Raw genomic sequence first — 12,318 nt, 5'->3', positions numbered from 1 at the left:
GGGTTTTCTTTCTATTTTATATTATCTTCAGTTGAAGAATGTTTACTTCTGTTTGAGTGAATAACATTTTAGTGTTCTTATTAGTATTTCGGTATTCAATAATTTACCCTTTGAACTTGTAAAAATTGGTTAATTTCCCCCGATCAATTTAATTTTAGCCAATTTCTCCCTTCAATTCTCATAATTAATCAATTTACATCCTACTGTTAAATTTTTTAATTTTTCATCTATTTTTCTGTTATTCGCATGACTGCCTTTAAAGCCAAAAAAGTCATTTTCCCTGTCTTCTTCCTTTTCTTTGAACTTTCTCTTCTTCCTCCTTTTCTTCAAGCCGAGCTTTTCTCCAAGCCGAGCCGGTGCAGGTTCCACAGGTGCTCCACCGGCACGATTTTCCGGCGAACACCAAAAGAAACAGCGGGAGAGATCTGAGCTCGTTTACTTCTGGGGTGTAGTAGCTGCGTCGCTACTGGTCGAGGTCCAATTTCTCTTTGGCTTCGAGAAAGGTCGCGTACCAGACATAAAGCAAAGAGTGGCCAACACAAATCTCCCTGTGCAACATTTCCAGAAAAACGCTTTCGAAATCTTCACTGGTATCCATCTGCAAATCCACAAAGACAAGTAATTAATGTTTCATATCAATCACATTGACAAACAACCCCCTCAAAATTTTAACCCAAAAAATGTACCAAATTTGATATTTATTAACATAATCAAAGTAACTAAACAAAAACCAAAATTGAAAGTAATAAAAATAAATTGACCCATAAAAAATACACAAGCAAAATGTATGAAAAAAATGTCAGAAATTAGAAAGGGAGTGTATTAATACATACATGGAGGAACCAAATCTTGAGAAATCTGATGTCGTCCCTGTACTGAGTATTGTCCTCGGCGATGCAATCGGATAGAAGCTTGGTGAGATCCGACCCAGAATCCTTTCCGGAGTGAAAATCTTCAAGGCCTTGCTTCACGGACCTGGTTCGGTAACTAATTTCAGTAACAATTTGAAGAAATTGAAAAAATAAGAGAGCGAGAGAGAGAGTACCATCCACTCCTCAATCATGTGGCTGTCGTCTGATTCGTCGGAGTCCACGCCATCATCGGGGAGTGTGGTGATTGAAGGGCAGTCTTGGGAGTTAAAGAACTGAGATGCTTCTCTAACAGAGAAGAATCCGGGGAGTACAAAGTGTGGGTCAAAAGGAAGTAGATGGAAGGTGTAGGGAAATGACTTTTTTGCCCTTTAAAGGTAGTCATGTGGATAGCACGTGACCTACTTAACAGAAGAATAGATGGAAAATTAAAAAAAATTAACAGTATAGTGCAAATTGACTAATTATAAGAGTTGAGGAAGGAAATTGGCCAAAATTAAAGTTGAGAGGATAAATTGGTCAATCCTTACAAGTTCAAGGGGTAAATTCATGAATACATCTTTAGTGCTATACTAGTAATTGTAGACATGCATATGTTATGCATGTACTTTTAAAATATTAAAAATTATGTTTACTGAATTGACACTTTCTAACCTGGAATGTTCATGTGTCTGTTCGGAACACGATGTGCTCGCCGACACTCGAAGGGTGACGAAGCCATAAAGTATGGTTGATGTGTAAAAGTGAGAATAAATTTAAATTTTAAATAAACAAATAAGAGTGCACAACATGATTAGATGATACTAAAAAGATGAAATTTAAAAGCTAAAGCTTTTTTGTGGCAACCTTCAAACGATTTTTCGTTGCTGAAGAGGTTTCTCACATCTTTAGTGACTGCTTTTTGACAATTATTTCGTTACTAAAAGTTTATTTTATTTGGATAAAAAACGTGAAAGAGAAAATTGTGGCAATTGATATGGTTACCTAGCTGTGAGCTTTGAAATTTTTTTTTTTAAATTGTTTAATTTACTATATTGCCCCTAACTTCTATTTTGGTTTTTTTTTTTTTTAAGTTTCGTTGACATGTTAATTTTTGGTTTTTTTCCTTTCTTTTTGTTGACAAAATTTTTTTTATTAATATGTAGTTTAGATTTTGTAGATGTTTTAAGTCTTGTAATGGAAAGAGAAAACTTAGCAATGTGCTTAAATATTCTTTTGTTAATGGGAAAGTAATGTCCTTAATTAAAATTTATTTTGTTTTGTTTTGCCGCGATGTAGGAGAGTCAAGAGTGACTGGCGTCGGATCGAAGTATGGTCAGTGAGCTCCGGGAATCAAAGTGGAAGATGCGTATTTCAAAGTCCTAACTCGTACAGTAGAATTCCCCCCTTGTAGAATATCGTTGTATCAAAAGAAAATTCCGACTTGAATAATCAAGATATTACAAACTAAGAGAAGTGACTCAAGGTTTTTTTTTGTCATAGCAATGTGTTCGCTCTTTTGCATTCAGGTTCGAATCAGTTGTAGTTTAGAATGTTTGTCTTAAAAAATCAATATACTTTCATTTCTGTCAATGGGGGGCATAGAATCCCAGTGAAATCTTTATATTTTTACTCCAAAGTTTATATAGGTTAAACTGCAACAGTAATTCTCAAATGGCACTTAATTCTCGAATTTGAATCCCCTCCAAACTTTACTGTTTGAAGCCTAAAAAAAAAAAAGGTCGTACCCAGTGCACAAGGCTCCCGCTTTACGCAGGGTCTGGGAGAGGTGAATGTCGGCTAGCCTTACCCCCATTTATGGAGAGGCTGCTCCAAACCTTACTGTTTGAAGCCTAAGGATTAGGAAATTCTTATCCTTAGTTTGTGTGAAAGAGAGATCGTAGCTTTTGACTTGTGTGAGATAGACCAGCGAAATGAGTTAATGTGGACCATCAGATTCATTATGAGTGGTCCGGATTGTCTGGTTCTTGAGCTCCGGACAGTGAGGTCTCAAGAGGATCCCTTCCACATCCCCACCTTCCGCTGCATCACTTCCATGAATATACTGGTACATTCTAGTTTGCAATGAGTTCTCTCTCTTTTGCGTTTATATGCATCAAATGTTGCAGGCACCTCTCTCAATCTCAGCACCAGAGCACAAGCATCCAACTGTCATCACTCACGATTAAAACAAAACCAAGAGGTTTCTGTTTTCCAAACTGCTCTCGTCCAGAGCTCGGAAAGCTTGCAGCCAATGTTCCAGCGAATGTCAACAAATGTCTTCGGCAAATATGATATCGAAGATGAATTGGACTGCAAAAAGAAAAAGAAAAGGTACCAGTGAGACTCTGAGAGCATGATTTTAGTACTTCAGTGTCATGAGTTAAAGTTGAAAGAAATGACGACTACGTAAAAAAATAAACAATATGGAAAGGACAAATACACAAAGTAAATAATTATAGACGAGAAAACATAATGAGATAAATAGAAATCAGGATGTTTTAATCACATGGATGATGGGATCACGAAGGTTATAGATGATTGGTATCTTACCTTCCTCCCTGGGGATGTTAGGCTGATCAACCAAGAGCTGCTGGAGCGCACCCAAATTGCTGGCACTGGGAAATTGATGAACGAACATCAAGTACATAAACTTAATTCTTAAAGAAGAAAGAAATATGCGGAAATATAACCACGATAAGAAATGGCTGGCACATCTGCAGATTGCACCTAAGCTCCAAACTGTATCAAATTTATAGTAGATGTGTAACCGTAAAATAAAAGGTTATAGCACACTGGAGGTTGAAATATGGTTCAGTCTGCTAATCTCAGCACCCAAAACCCCTGCCCGGAAAAGATAGAGTCGAAGCTCAGAAAATGAGAAATTCAAGTTATAGAAACAAGTAGATAAATAAAAAAAGGGTGCCAGCAAGGGAGTAGAATCTCAAAATAGATGGCTTTTGGTATTAACAGTTCATTCTCCCTCGATGTTATACGTTAAAGAAGAATAAGAGTAAGTTGTATTACATAACACCTTCCAAACTAGAACAGACTCTCTTCACATTCGAAAGGATCAAGTTCCTAAACAATCAGGAAGGTAAAATATCAGTTACGGTCAGAAGATAAGTACTTCGCACACCTGGGTTTCAAGGTAAGTTGTGAGAGTGCTGTACCTGTAACCAATGATGACTTCAAAAGGTACCTGATAACGGAAGGGGAAAAAAGAAAAATATTCACAAACTAGGTTAACGTGATGTCGAGTGTCGACCCATATATAACTAGAAAAAAAGGTTTAGTTACATTGGTGCGTGTGTGCGTGCGCGTGGGAGTGGGCGTGTGCATATGCGTGTGTGTGCGTGCGTGTGCAGGAGAGGACCAGATACTTTTGCAAGAATTTAGATGAACTTTCTAGAACACCTAATTACCACTAAGTCGCCGAATTTATAGGAATGAAATCTGGCAATACCAGATTTGATATCTCAAAGCTAACACACAACAATTTATCATTTAAGACATATAAAAGTTGCATACTCAGAGCAATGCATGTCCTGAAGAAGCATAAGCCCATCCAAGCAATCCGCAAGACTGGGTTTTACACCAACTCGTTGCTGCAGTTGTTTTACACTCAACTGACTAGAACCACCGCCTTTTGCCATCTGCCCACCATCGCGATGAATCTTCCCGAGAGACAATACAATAACATGAAACTCTTCCCTGAAATTAATAACAGAAATTCAAAAAATTTCCCCCGTTTTCCACCTAAAAAATGCTAAATAATCATTATAAAAATTGAAATACTAATCTATAAAATGACTACAACAACAACAACAACAACAAAGCCTTTTCCCACTAAGTGGGGTCGGCTATATGAATCCTAGAACGCCATTGCGCTCGGTTTTGTGTCATGTCCTCCGTTAGATCCAAGTACTCTAAGTCTTTTCTTAAGGTCTCTTCCAAAGTCTTCCTAGGTCTTCCTCTACCCCTTCGGCCCTGAACCTCTATCCCGTAGTCACATCTTCGAACCGAAGCGTCAGTAGGCCTTCTTTGCACATGTCCAAACCCATTTTGTGTACGTGTTGATGCTTCACCGCCCAACATTCTGTGCCATACAGCATCGCCGGCCTTATTGCCGTCCTATAAAATTTTCCCTTGAGCTTTAGTGGCCTACAACGGTCACACAACACGCCGGATGCACTCTAATCTATAAAATGACTACTAACAATAATTAATATGCAAATAAGCACCGGCTGCTATGCTTTCAATTGGAATTATCATGGTTTAGGACTAAAATGGATACAATTGTAGCTCACACAAAATTAGCTACTATAAATAAATTTCAATTACAAGAAAGAAAGAGAGAAATAAAAAGAGGAAAATTACATGGTTTTCTTCATGGAGAGCAAGATGTTTTGCAACGAGTCCATTTGCTTTGCCAGTAGTGCCTCTTCAATGCTGACAACATCTTTCAAACAGCCGTAATTCTTGGAATCTTGAAGCACCTGAGAAAAAAAAACACACACACAAACAGACACAACTTGTAAATTAGCATAGCCAAATTAAGAAATGAAACCCAAGTTGTAAATTAATAAAGGCATGTTAAGAAATGGTTTTTAGTGGGGTTTGTTTGTTTGTTTAAATAATAGATAAAGAATTACTGTGGCATATGGAAAAAGCAATTGGATGAGAAGGGGGGGGGGTCGAGACCTGCAACCTCTGGACGATGGAGGAGGCGTTCCTGAACTGCGAAATCAAGCGAGACTGAAGCACGGCCCAGCTGTCCATCTCATCCCTCACCTTCCTGAACCTCTGCTGATACTTCTTCACCATGGCCTCCATCCCCACGACACCAAACTCCACAGAGAGAGCCAGAGACAGACTCAAAACAGGGTAGTCGAATCCAAACTAGGACTAAGAGGAGCTTAAATTTCACTACCACAACACAGTAATATAGCACAAGATTAGAACAGCACACCAAAAAATCACAAAACTAGCGGTAAAGCAGAATCGATTCTAAAATTAAAAGAGAACAAAAAGGAACTAGTGCAAAGTGTATGGGAAATGAACTGAAGAGTTTTCAAACTCCATTTCAGATTTAACTTTGGATGTTCGAGTACACTGCAAGTGGCAAGTGGTGGATTGCCCTAGAGATTAAGGCTTTCTTCTTTAACCCACTATGTCTCGGGTTCAAACACTCCCCCCCTTAGTGTAGATTAGAGTAGAATATCGCTTGTACTCTCAAGTAAATTGCAAGTATATTATTGCACTAATATTCTAGACAAATGCAGAAAATAGGAACTGAAGAAACATGCACAATTGAACAAACCCAATCCAATTCAAAGTATATCACAGAAACAGAGAAACCAATTCAATAAAATGCATCCAACTGAATGAATTTGACAACAAAATTCAACAAAAATTATGAAATTAACAAACTTGGAAGAAAAACAGAAAACCCAAGAAAAATATTCCAAAACAGCCAAAACCCAAGACCCACGATCAAATGAACAAAATCCAATTAAACAGAGAGGGAAAAGGACGTGGTAAAGACGAACCCTAACCTCAAGAGTGAGTTGTTGCAACACTGAAACGATAGCTAACGTGGGTTTTCAGAGTAACACTGCCTGAGCTTCGGGTTTCAGTTTTCTGAAAGACTGCACGGGTTTCTTCTCCCGTTATATAAGTTTTCCTTATTTATGGAATTAAAATATGAGATTATATAGTCAACAAACTAAGATTCGGTAAAGTATTATGAACTATTTATCTATTTTTTTACAACGGATTAAGTAAACAATTTTAATATTAATTAATTTCAATAGTAATTTATATATAAACCATGTCAATTATAAACATAAATTCGTGAATCGAATATATGTATAACTCCCCCTCAATCTTTAAGGGCCAAAGAGTTTTTAATTTTGTTTGTTACACCCAAAGGCCACCGTCTCTACTTTAGTGGTACCTCAATTAGCATCAAGAGTAAAAACTTAAGACACTGTACCAATTAAGGCATGTTCCATTTATATTGGGGTGGTCAGTGGTCCAACACGATACTCCTCAGATCCTTTTGGTGAGGATCCCGAAAGATCAATATATGATGTCAATTCATTGTATATTGTGCAATCAATTTTTATCAGATACTGTTTGTATTTAATTTTAAATAAAAATATTTAAAATGATTTCTAATCGCACGATGTATGATGAACGCATATAATTCACGAATCTCCAAAATCCTCACAAAAAGGATCCGACGAGAATCCGGATTTGTCAGTGGTAGTTCATGACTCGTTATGTGGGCTGGCATTTGCAAAGACAGTTCCCTCGTTGATTTCGATTTTGGCAACACAACTCTTTGCACCGAAGGTTGGGATCGATGTCGCATCCACAGCGAGTTTTGTTCCGTTGGTGGTGGAAATCCGATTCTTTGAATGCGGTTAATCTTATTACTGCAGGAGTGTTGGGTTGTGGAATGCAATTGTCCATGTCGTCCGTAACTTCTTGCTCTTCTACATCAACTCACTTCGCAGTTTGTGCTTCGAAGTGCCAATCAATGACGCAGCGGCCAAAAAAGATAGAAGAATGATAAGCGTCAAATCCGACATCAAAATACAATTAGATGAGTCCGGATCCTCGCCAAATCCTTTTAACGAGAATCCTGAAGATCCGTGAATTATGTCCGTTTATCGTACATCGTACAGTCAGAAATCATTTTAAATATTTTTATTTAAAAATACATAAACAGTACTTATCAAAAACTGACTGCACGATATACGATGAACGAACACAATTTACGGATCTCAGGATCCTCACTAAAAGGATCCGGAGAGGATCCTGTTGGCAATTAGATCTCATGCAAACTTGGAACTTGCAGGAAACTAGAAGATGGTTATAAAAAATAGTAGAGGAGAATAAGAGAGAGATCATAACATGCATTCGATCAAGCAAGCGAAAACCCATCACTAATCTGAAGAAAACTAGAAAAACAAAAAACAAACCAAGAATAAAAATCCTTATTCAAAAATCTAAACCCTTTACAATCAGTGTTTTTTCTTTACCACAAAATTGATATTGATATTGACCAGGCGAATTCAGTTGCGGCTACATGCTTCTATCTAGCTGCGGTTCGATGAACTTGAACGACCGGTGACTGAGACGATGGATGGGGACGCATAGGCCAGCCAAGGAGCGGAGGCGAATCTGGGGGTGATGCATCTCGACTAGGAGAGAAGAGGCTCAGTTCCACGAAGGGTACCCTAGAAGAACCCTCCTCCTTTTCCATAGTACGAAAAGAAATTGATCCACGCTTGGCTGATACATCGGAGTCTCTACAAGGGCTGATTCCAGAACTTTCCTCCATATGACTCTGGTTAGCAATGAGAGAAATGGTGTCATTCTGATCATCATTAACTCTCCTACTCTCCAAGTCCTGTAAACTCCCAAGGGCTAAAGAATCCGCAACTGGGCAGTAAACAAGCATGCATATACACACCCCAGCACAACATAAAAGTGCAAGAAACGCCAAGAAAGCAAGAACTTCAAACTGAACGTGCTCTGGTTTAGATAAAACAGAGAAACCAAGCAAAGTAACTCTTAACGGAAGGAAACTTGAAACCGAGAATATCAATGTATAAACTCTCTTCTGCAGACCTTTGTTGATGACCAATTTTAAAATCCGCCTTCCAAGCCAAAACAAGTAGGCAGTTAGAATGATGGCAAAAATCCCAAGCACGATGGTGCTCAGCAAAGGGTAAGTGCAGAAGGCAACATGATCAGTCTTGTTCACTGTACTTGTGAAGTAGTCAGGCAATTTATGTAAACTGTCTTTCTTGTGGAGTTCGGGTCCAATTAAAATAACAAAGAGCTGAAGAGCAACCAATGGGAGGCAAAAGAAAAGAATGTAACCAGCTGTTTTCCCATTCCACTTTCGGCTTAGAATTCCTGACTCCATTGTCTGCAAAGGCGCACGAAGTAGGAACACAAGGGTCAGGAATAGGCATGGTTCCGCAAACCCAAGGTTTGAGACAATGTAACACTTGCAAAGATTCTCCTGCCATTTGAAGTTAAGGGCGTTCAACACTCTCCCCTGACGTCTCAACAGACTTAAACGGACAACTTCACCAAAACCCCACCAGGTTGCAAACAAGATGAAAGTGATTCGGATAATCCAAGGGCCACTGAAATAACTCAGCTGAATAAAACCCTGATTATGAATGCGAGAGCGAAAGTAAAACAGGTAAATAATGCAGAAGAGACCAAGAAGGGTCAAGAGGGCAACTAGACATATGGTCAACACACCGAGTGTATCGGCAGCAATTCTCGTCAGGGGCATTACCCGAAGCACAGATTCCACGCATGCTATCTGCCAGCATGGATACGATGATCCTCTGGTAGTGTAAACGCTTCCTTCTCAGAATTAACGAAAACTACCAAAGCAGTTTAAATAGTAATACCAGAAGATTCTCATCGAATTCATGGATATATCTATTACTGAAGTTGATGTTTCCGAGACATTCCCTGAACAACCATATAGCACCAACACTATCTGAACAATGTTGGGCTCTTAGGTTGATATCGTGACCCACACAACTGCAACAAAGATGGAAGAAAACCATGATCACACAAGGATCTCCAAAGATTGAAAAAATATAAAAAGTTATGGTCATAATCAACAGGACTTAGATAACTTAAACTTTAATTAAACAAAAAGCTGCACCAATAAAAATTATAATTCTTATACCCAAAAGAAAAGATAAAAAGGTGACACATAACCAGCCTCATGTAAGATTGTCAAAGCATCATACGGAGAAGTGCAGAACACTTAAAGAGGAAACATGAAAACTACTTTTTACTTGGGGCAAATAATAAGGGATTACAGATTCTACGAATTTGTCAGATCTCGCAAGTACCAATTTTGCATGAAAAAATTAGTACAACAGATAATTTTCTGCATCCAGATTCCACAAATTATCAATAGCGCACACTTGACCAATGACTTGACCAAGTCAAAGTGGGCGTGCACCCGTTCAAATATCTACTCTTTGTAATAGGAGAGATCAGTAGATTCCAGATTCAAAGAGAAGCAGCAGGGGTGGAATTTACATCGTTTACGCGACATACTTCCCTCGACATTGTGAGAACTACTTTTGCGCGATTGATGTGCTTTTAAAGCGTACAAATTATCAGTCAAACAACAATACCTCTATTCTAACAAAACAGCATTTGCTCAAACGCTTATACTCCGACAAAAATCACAGGATTGCATCTCACTCTAGGACGTTACTGATATTCTATCGAGCTATATTGACGCGCAAACGAATCATAAAAAATAAAAAAAATAAAAAAACAAGATCAATCAGCAAATAAAACTCAAACCAGGAAGTATAAGGTTATTCATTTATTTAACATCCATTGTAAAAGACCCAAAAACTGGAATATACAGTTTAAATTTATAATCTAGTTTTTCTTCAATTCCTACCATTTCTCAGCAACCAAACAGTCCATAAACATTAAAATAAAATTCAAAATAAACCTTGCACAGACATTATATTCCAAATCCTTTCATGAAGATATTACAAGAAAACAAAATTGACCATAAAATAACTACACCCAGAAAAATTAGAAGAATTTAGAATACCATAAATAGGGCAGCCAAGATGATAGAAACCCCCAAATTCAAGAAACTATAGCAAGAACAAAAATTAGTACGAATTAAAGCAAAAGGGAGATCAATCGAGATCTTACAGAGGCGAGAATCGTGATCTGGTGAAGCCGAACCCAGAATTGCAGAATCGGACAAAAAAATCAGAAAACCCTAACTTGCAGAGAGAGAGGAAGAGATGGGGAGACAGAAGGAAACAGAAGGGAAGGAGGGCGAGAGAGAGAGAGAGAGAGAGAGCGCACTTTAGGGGAATAGGTGAGTGGGACTTTGTTGGTGACAGGCTGTTTCCAGCTGTGTCGTCCGAGCCTCATGGTTCGAGAACTGAATAGGCTTGCTTCGGCTTCTTCTCGAGCCTACGTGGCAGTCTCGTGGCGGCGTTTACGGTGAGGGTTTTTTTTGGAGGCAGATTGTCTGCCTCGTCTTGTTTGGATGTTCTTTTCATCTTTTTTTAATTGTACGGTCACGGTTAAATTATATTAACAATTTATATTCTTATTATTTTTTATTATATTATTTCTATAAAAAATTAATATAAATATTAACGTGATCTAAGTAACTATATAAAATAAGAATGAATAAAAATCACACCCAAACAGACGGGCAGAGAATCTGCCTCCGCTTTTTTTAATCTTTCTTTCTGTTGACGACAATGTCTTCAGGAAATTGGGCGGTAGATCTCAAGTCTCCTCTACACATTTTTTTGTCAAAAAAACGTAACACCTTTGGTTAAAGAATGAATTTATAATTTTTTTTCTTAAAATAATTTTTAAAAAAAATTATGTAGACTATTAATTTAATTATGAACATTTTAACTCAAAAATATTTAGATTCTGATAAATATTGAAAAATCACTAAATTATAAACTCATGCAACTCTACGAAAGAATATGAGATACATAAAATAATTTTTTTTGTATTCAATAAATTTATAAATATAAACCTAAAAAAATACACATATATGGTTAAGCATCCCCAAGAACTTAAGAGGAATCATGAGCTAAATTTGCCTCATAAATGAGTTTTAGGCTTTAACTCATATTTGTCTCAAGGGTTTGAGTAAGTTGAGGTAGGTTTATAACCTAAAATTTGAGTTTTACCAGTAGGTCTAATAATTTGGTTTGAACTCAATATCGATGAGAATTGAATGGAAAACCTCTTATTTACAAGTAAGAAAAATAATCATTAGACAACATTTTTTTTTTAGGTACGACGATAGATTTCAATAAGGAAAAACGTCATTAGTACAAAAAATTTCCACCACACAAGCAACTAATTGATATACTCGTCAAATTTTAAATCTAAAACGAGTTTTGGAGATTCTCAAAATAGTTAAACAAGTCATGGTAAATTGCCTAACGAGCTAAACAATAAGTAACATTATTGCTTGGCGGCATACATGGGTAAAAGTTACTCCAATAATTGTAGATATTAGATGCTATGCATCTTCCACAATAGGTCCAATGAAACACAAATTGAGTGACATATCCTTCAACGTTATAATAATCTAGATAAAGTTACTCTCGAAATTTAGATTATGTAAACCCATTTTTAACGCTAACACCAGACCTTCGATGGCAGCCAAAGCTTCAACTTGAAGCTGAGATGAGACATGGTTGTACTTTTTAACAAAGCCTGAAACAAAATGTCCATGGTCATCTCTAACCATTGCTCCTACGCCTCATAACCTAAGGTCTTCATTCCATGCCTCATCCACATTCAATTTGTGCCGGCTTCCTCCGTCTCACCTCGCCGGAGTTTCTCCTCCTCCAAAAACCTCCTGAGAATGGAAGTCGGTTTGGAAAAGTGACATGGACAT

The 12,318-nt window shown here is 37.5% G+C and overlaps 2 protein-coding genes and 1 long non-coding RNA gene across 7 annotated transcripts; all 3 read right to left on the bottom strand.

Annotated features, from left to right (window-relative positions):
* Positions 1-147: 147 nt before the first annotated feature.
* LOC139198224 (uncharacterized) lies at positions 148-975 on the bottom strand. Its single transcript, XR_011583534.1, has 2 exons — positions 834-975; positions 148-598 (listed from the first exon to the last, which is right to left on the bottom strand). It is a non-coding gene; the product is annotated as an uncharacterized lncRNA (long non-coding RNA).
* A 1,942-nt stretch (positions 976-2,917) lies between these two features.
* On the bottom strand, positions 2,918-6,535 carry LOC103411059 (uncharacterized protein At5g43822-like). 5 transcript variants are annotated; one of them, XR_011583410.1, is made up of 7 exons: positions 6,407-6,535; positions 5,553-5,777; positions 5,229-5,347; positions 4,380-4,562; positions 3,988-4,050; positions 3,402-3,692; positions 2,918-3,161 (listed from the first exon to the last, which is right to left on the bottom strand). XR_011583410.1 is itself a non-coding variant. In XM_029107438.2 (7 exons), the coding sequence occupies exons 2-7, from the start codon at positions 5,682-5,684 to the stop codon at positions 3,118-3,120; spliced, it is 606 nt and encodes a 201-aa protein (XP_028963271.2). In that variant the 5' UTR covers positions 5,685-5,777; positions 6,407-6,535; the 3' UTR covers positions 2,918-3,117. The 5 variants fall into 5 exon arrangements, 3 of the variants coding, with proteins under 3 accessions (XP_028963271.2, XP_070682274.1, XP_070682273.1); XR_011583411.1 differs by having other exon boundaries at positions 3,402-3,929; positions 4,022-4,050; XM_029107438.2 differs by having other exon boundaries at positions 3,402-3,466.
* A 1,219-nt stretch (positions 6,536-7,754) lies between these two features.
* LOC103441978 (uncharacterized) lies at positions 7,755-10,748 on the bottom strand. Its single transcript, XM_008380692.4, has 2 exons — positions 10,587-10,748; positions 7,755-9,431 (listed from the first exon to the last, which is right to left on the bottom strand). Exon 2 carries the CDS (start codon positions 9,172-9,174, stop codon positions 7,954-7,956), a length of 1,221 nt encoding a protein of 406 aa, XP_008378914.3. The 5' UTR covers positions 9,175-9,431; positions 10,587-10,748; the 3' UTR covers positions 7,755-7,953.
* Between the last annotated feature and the right edge of the window lie 1,570 nt (positions 10,749-12,318).

This window comes from Malus domestica, chromosome 08 (assembly GCF_042453785.1).
Source record: "Malus domestica chromosome 08, GDT2T_hap1".
NCBI classification, from domain to species: domain Eukaryota; kingdom Viridiplantae; phylum Streptophyta; class Magnoliopsida; order Rosales; family Rosaceae; genus Malus; species Malus domestica.
This window is presented reverse-complemented; position numbering and strand designations above follow the sequence as displayed.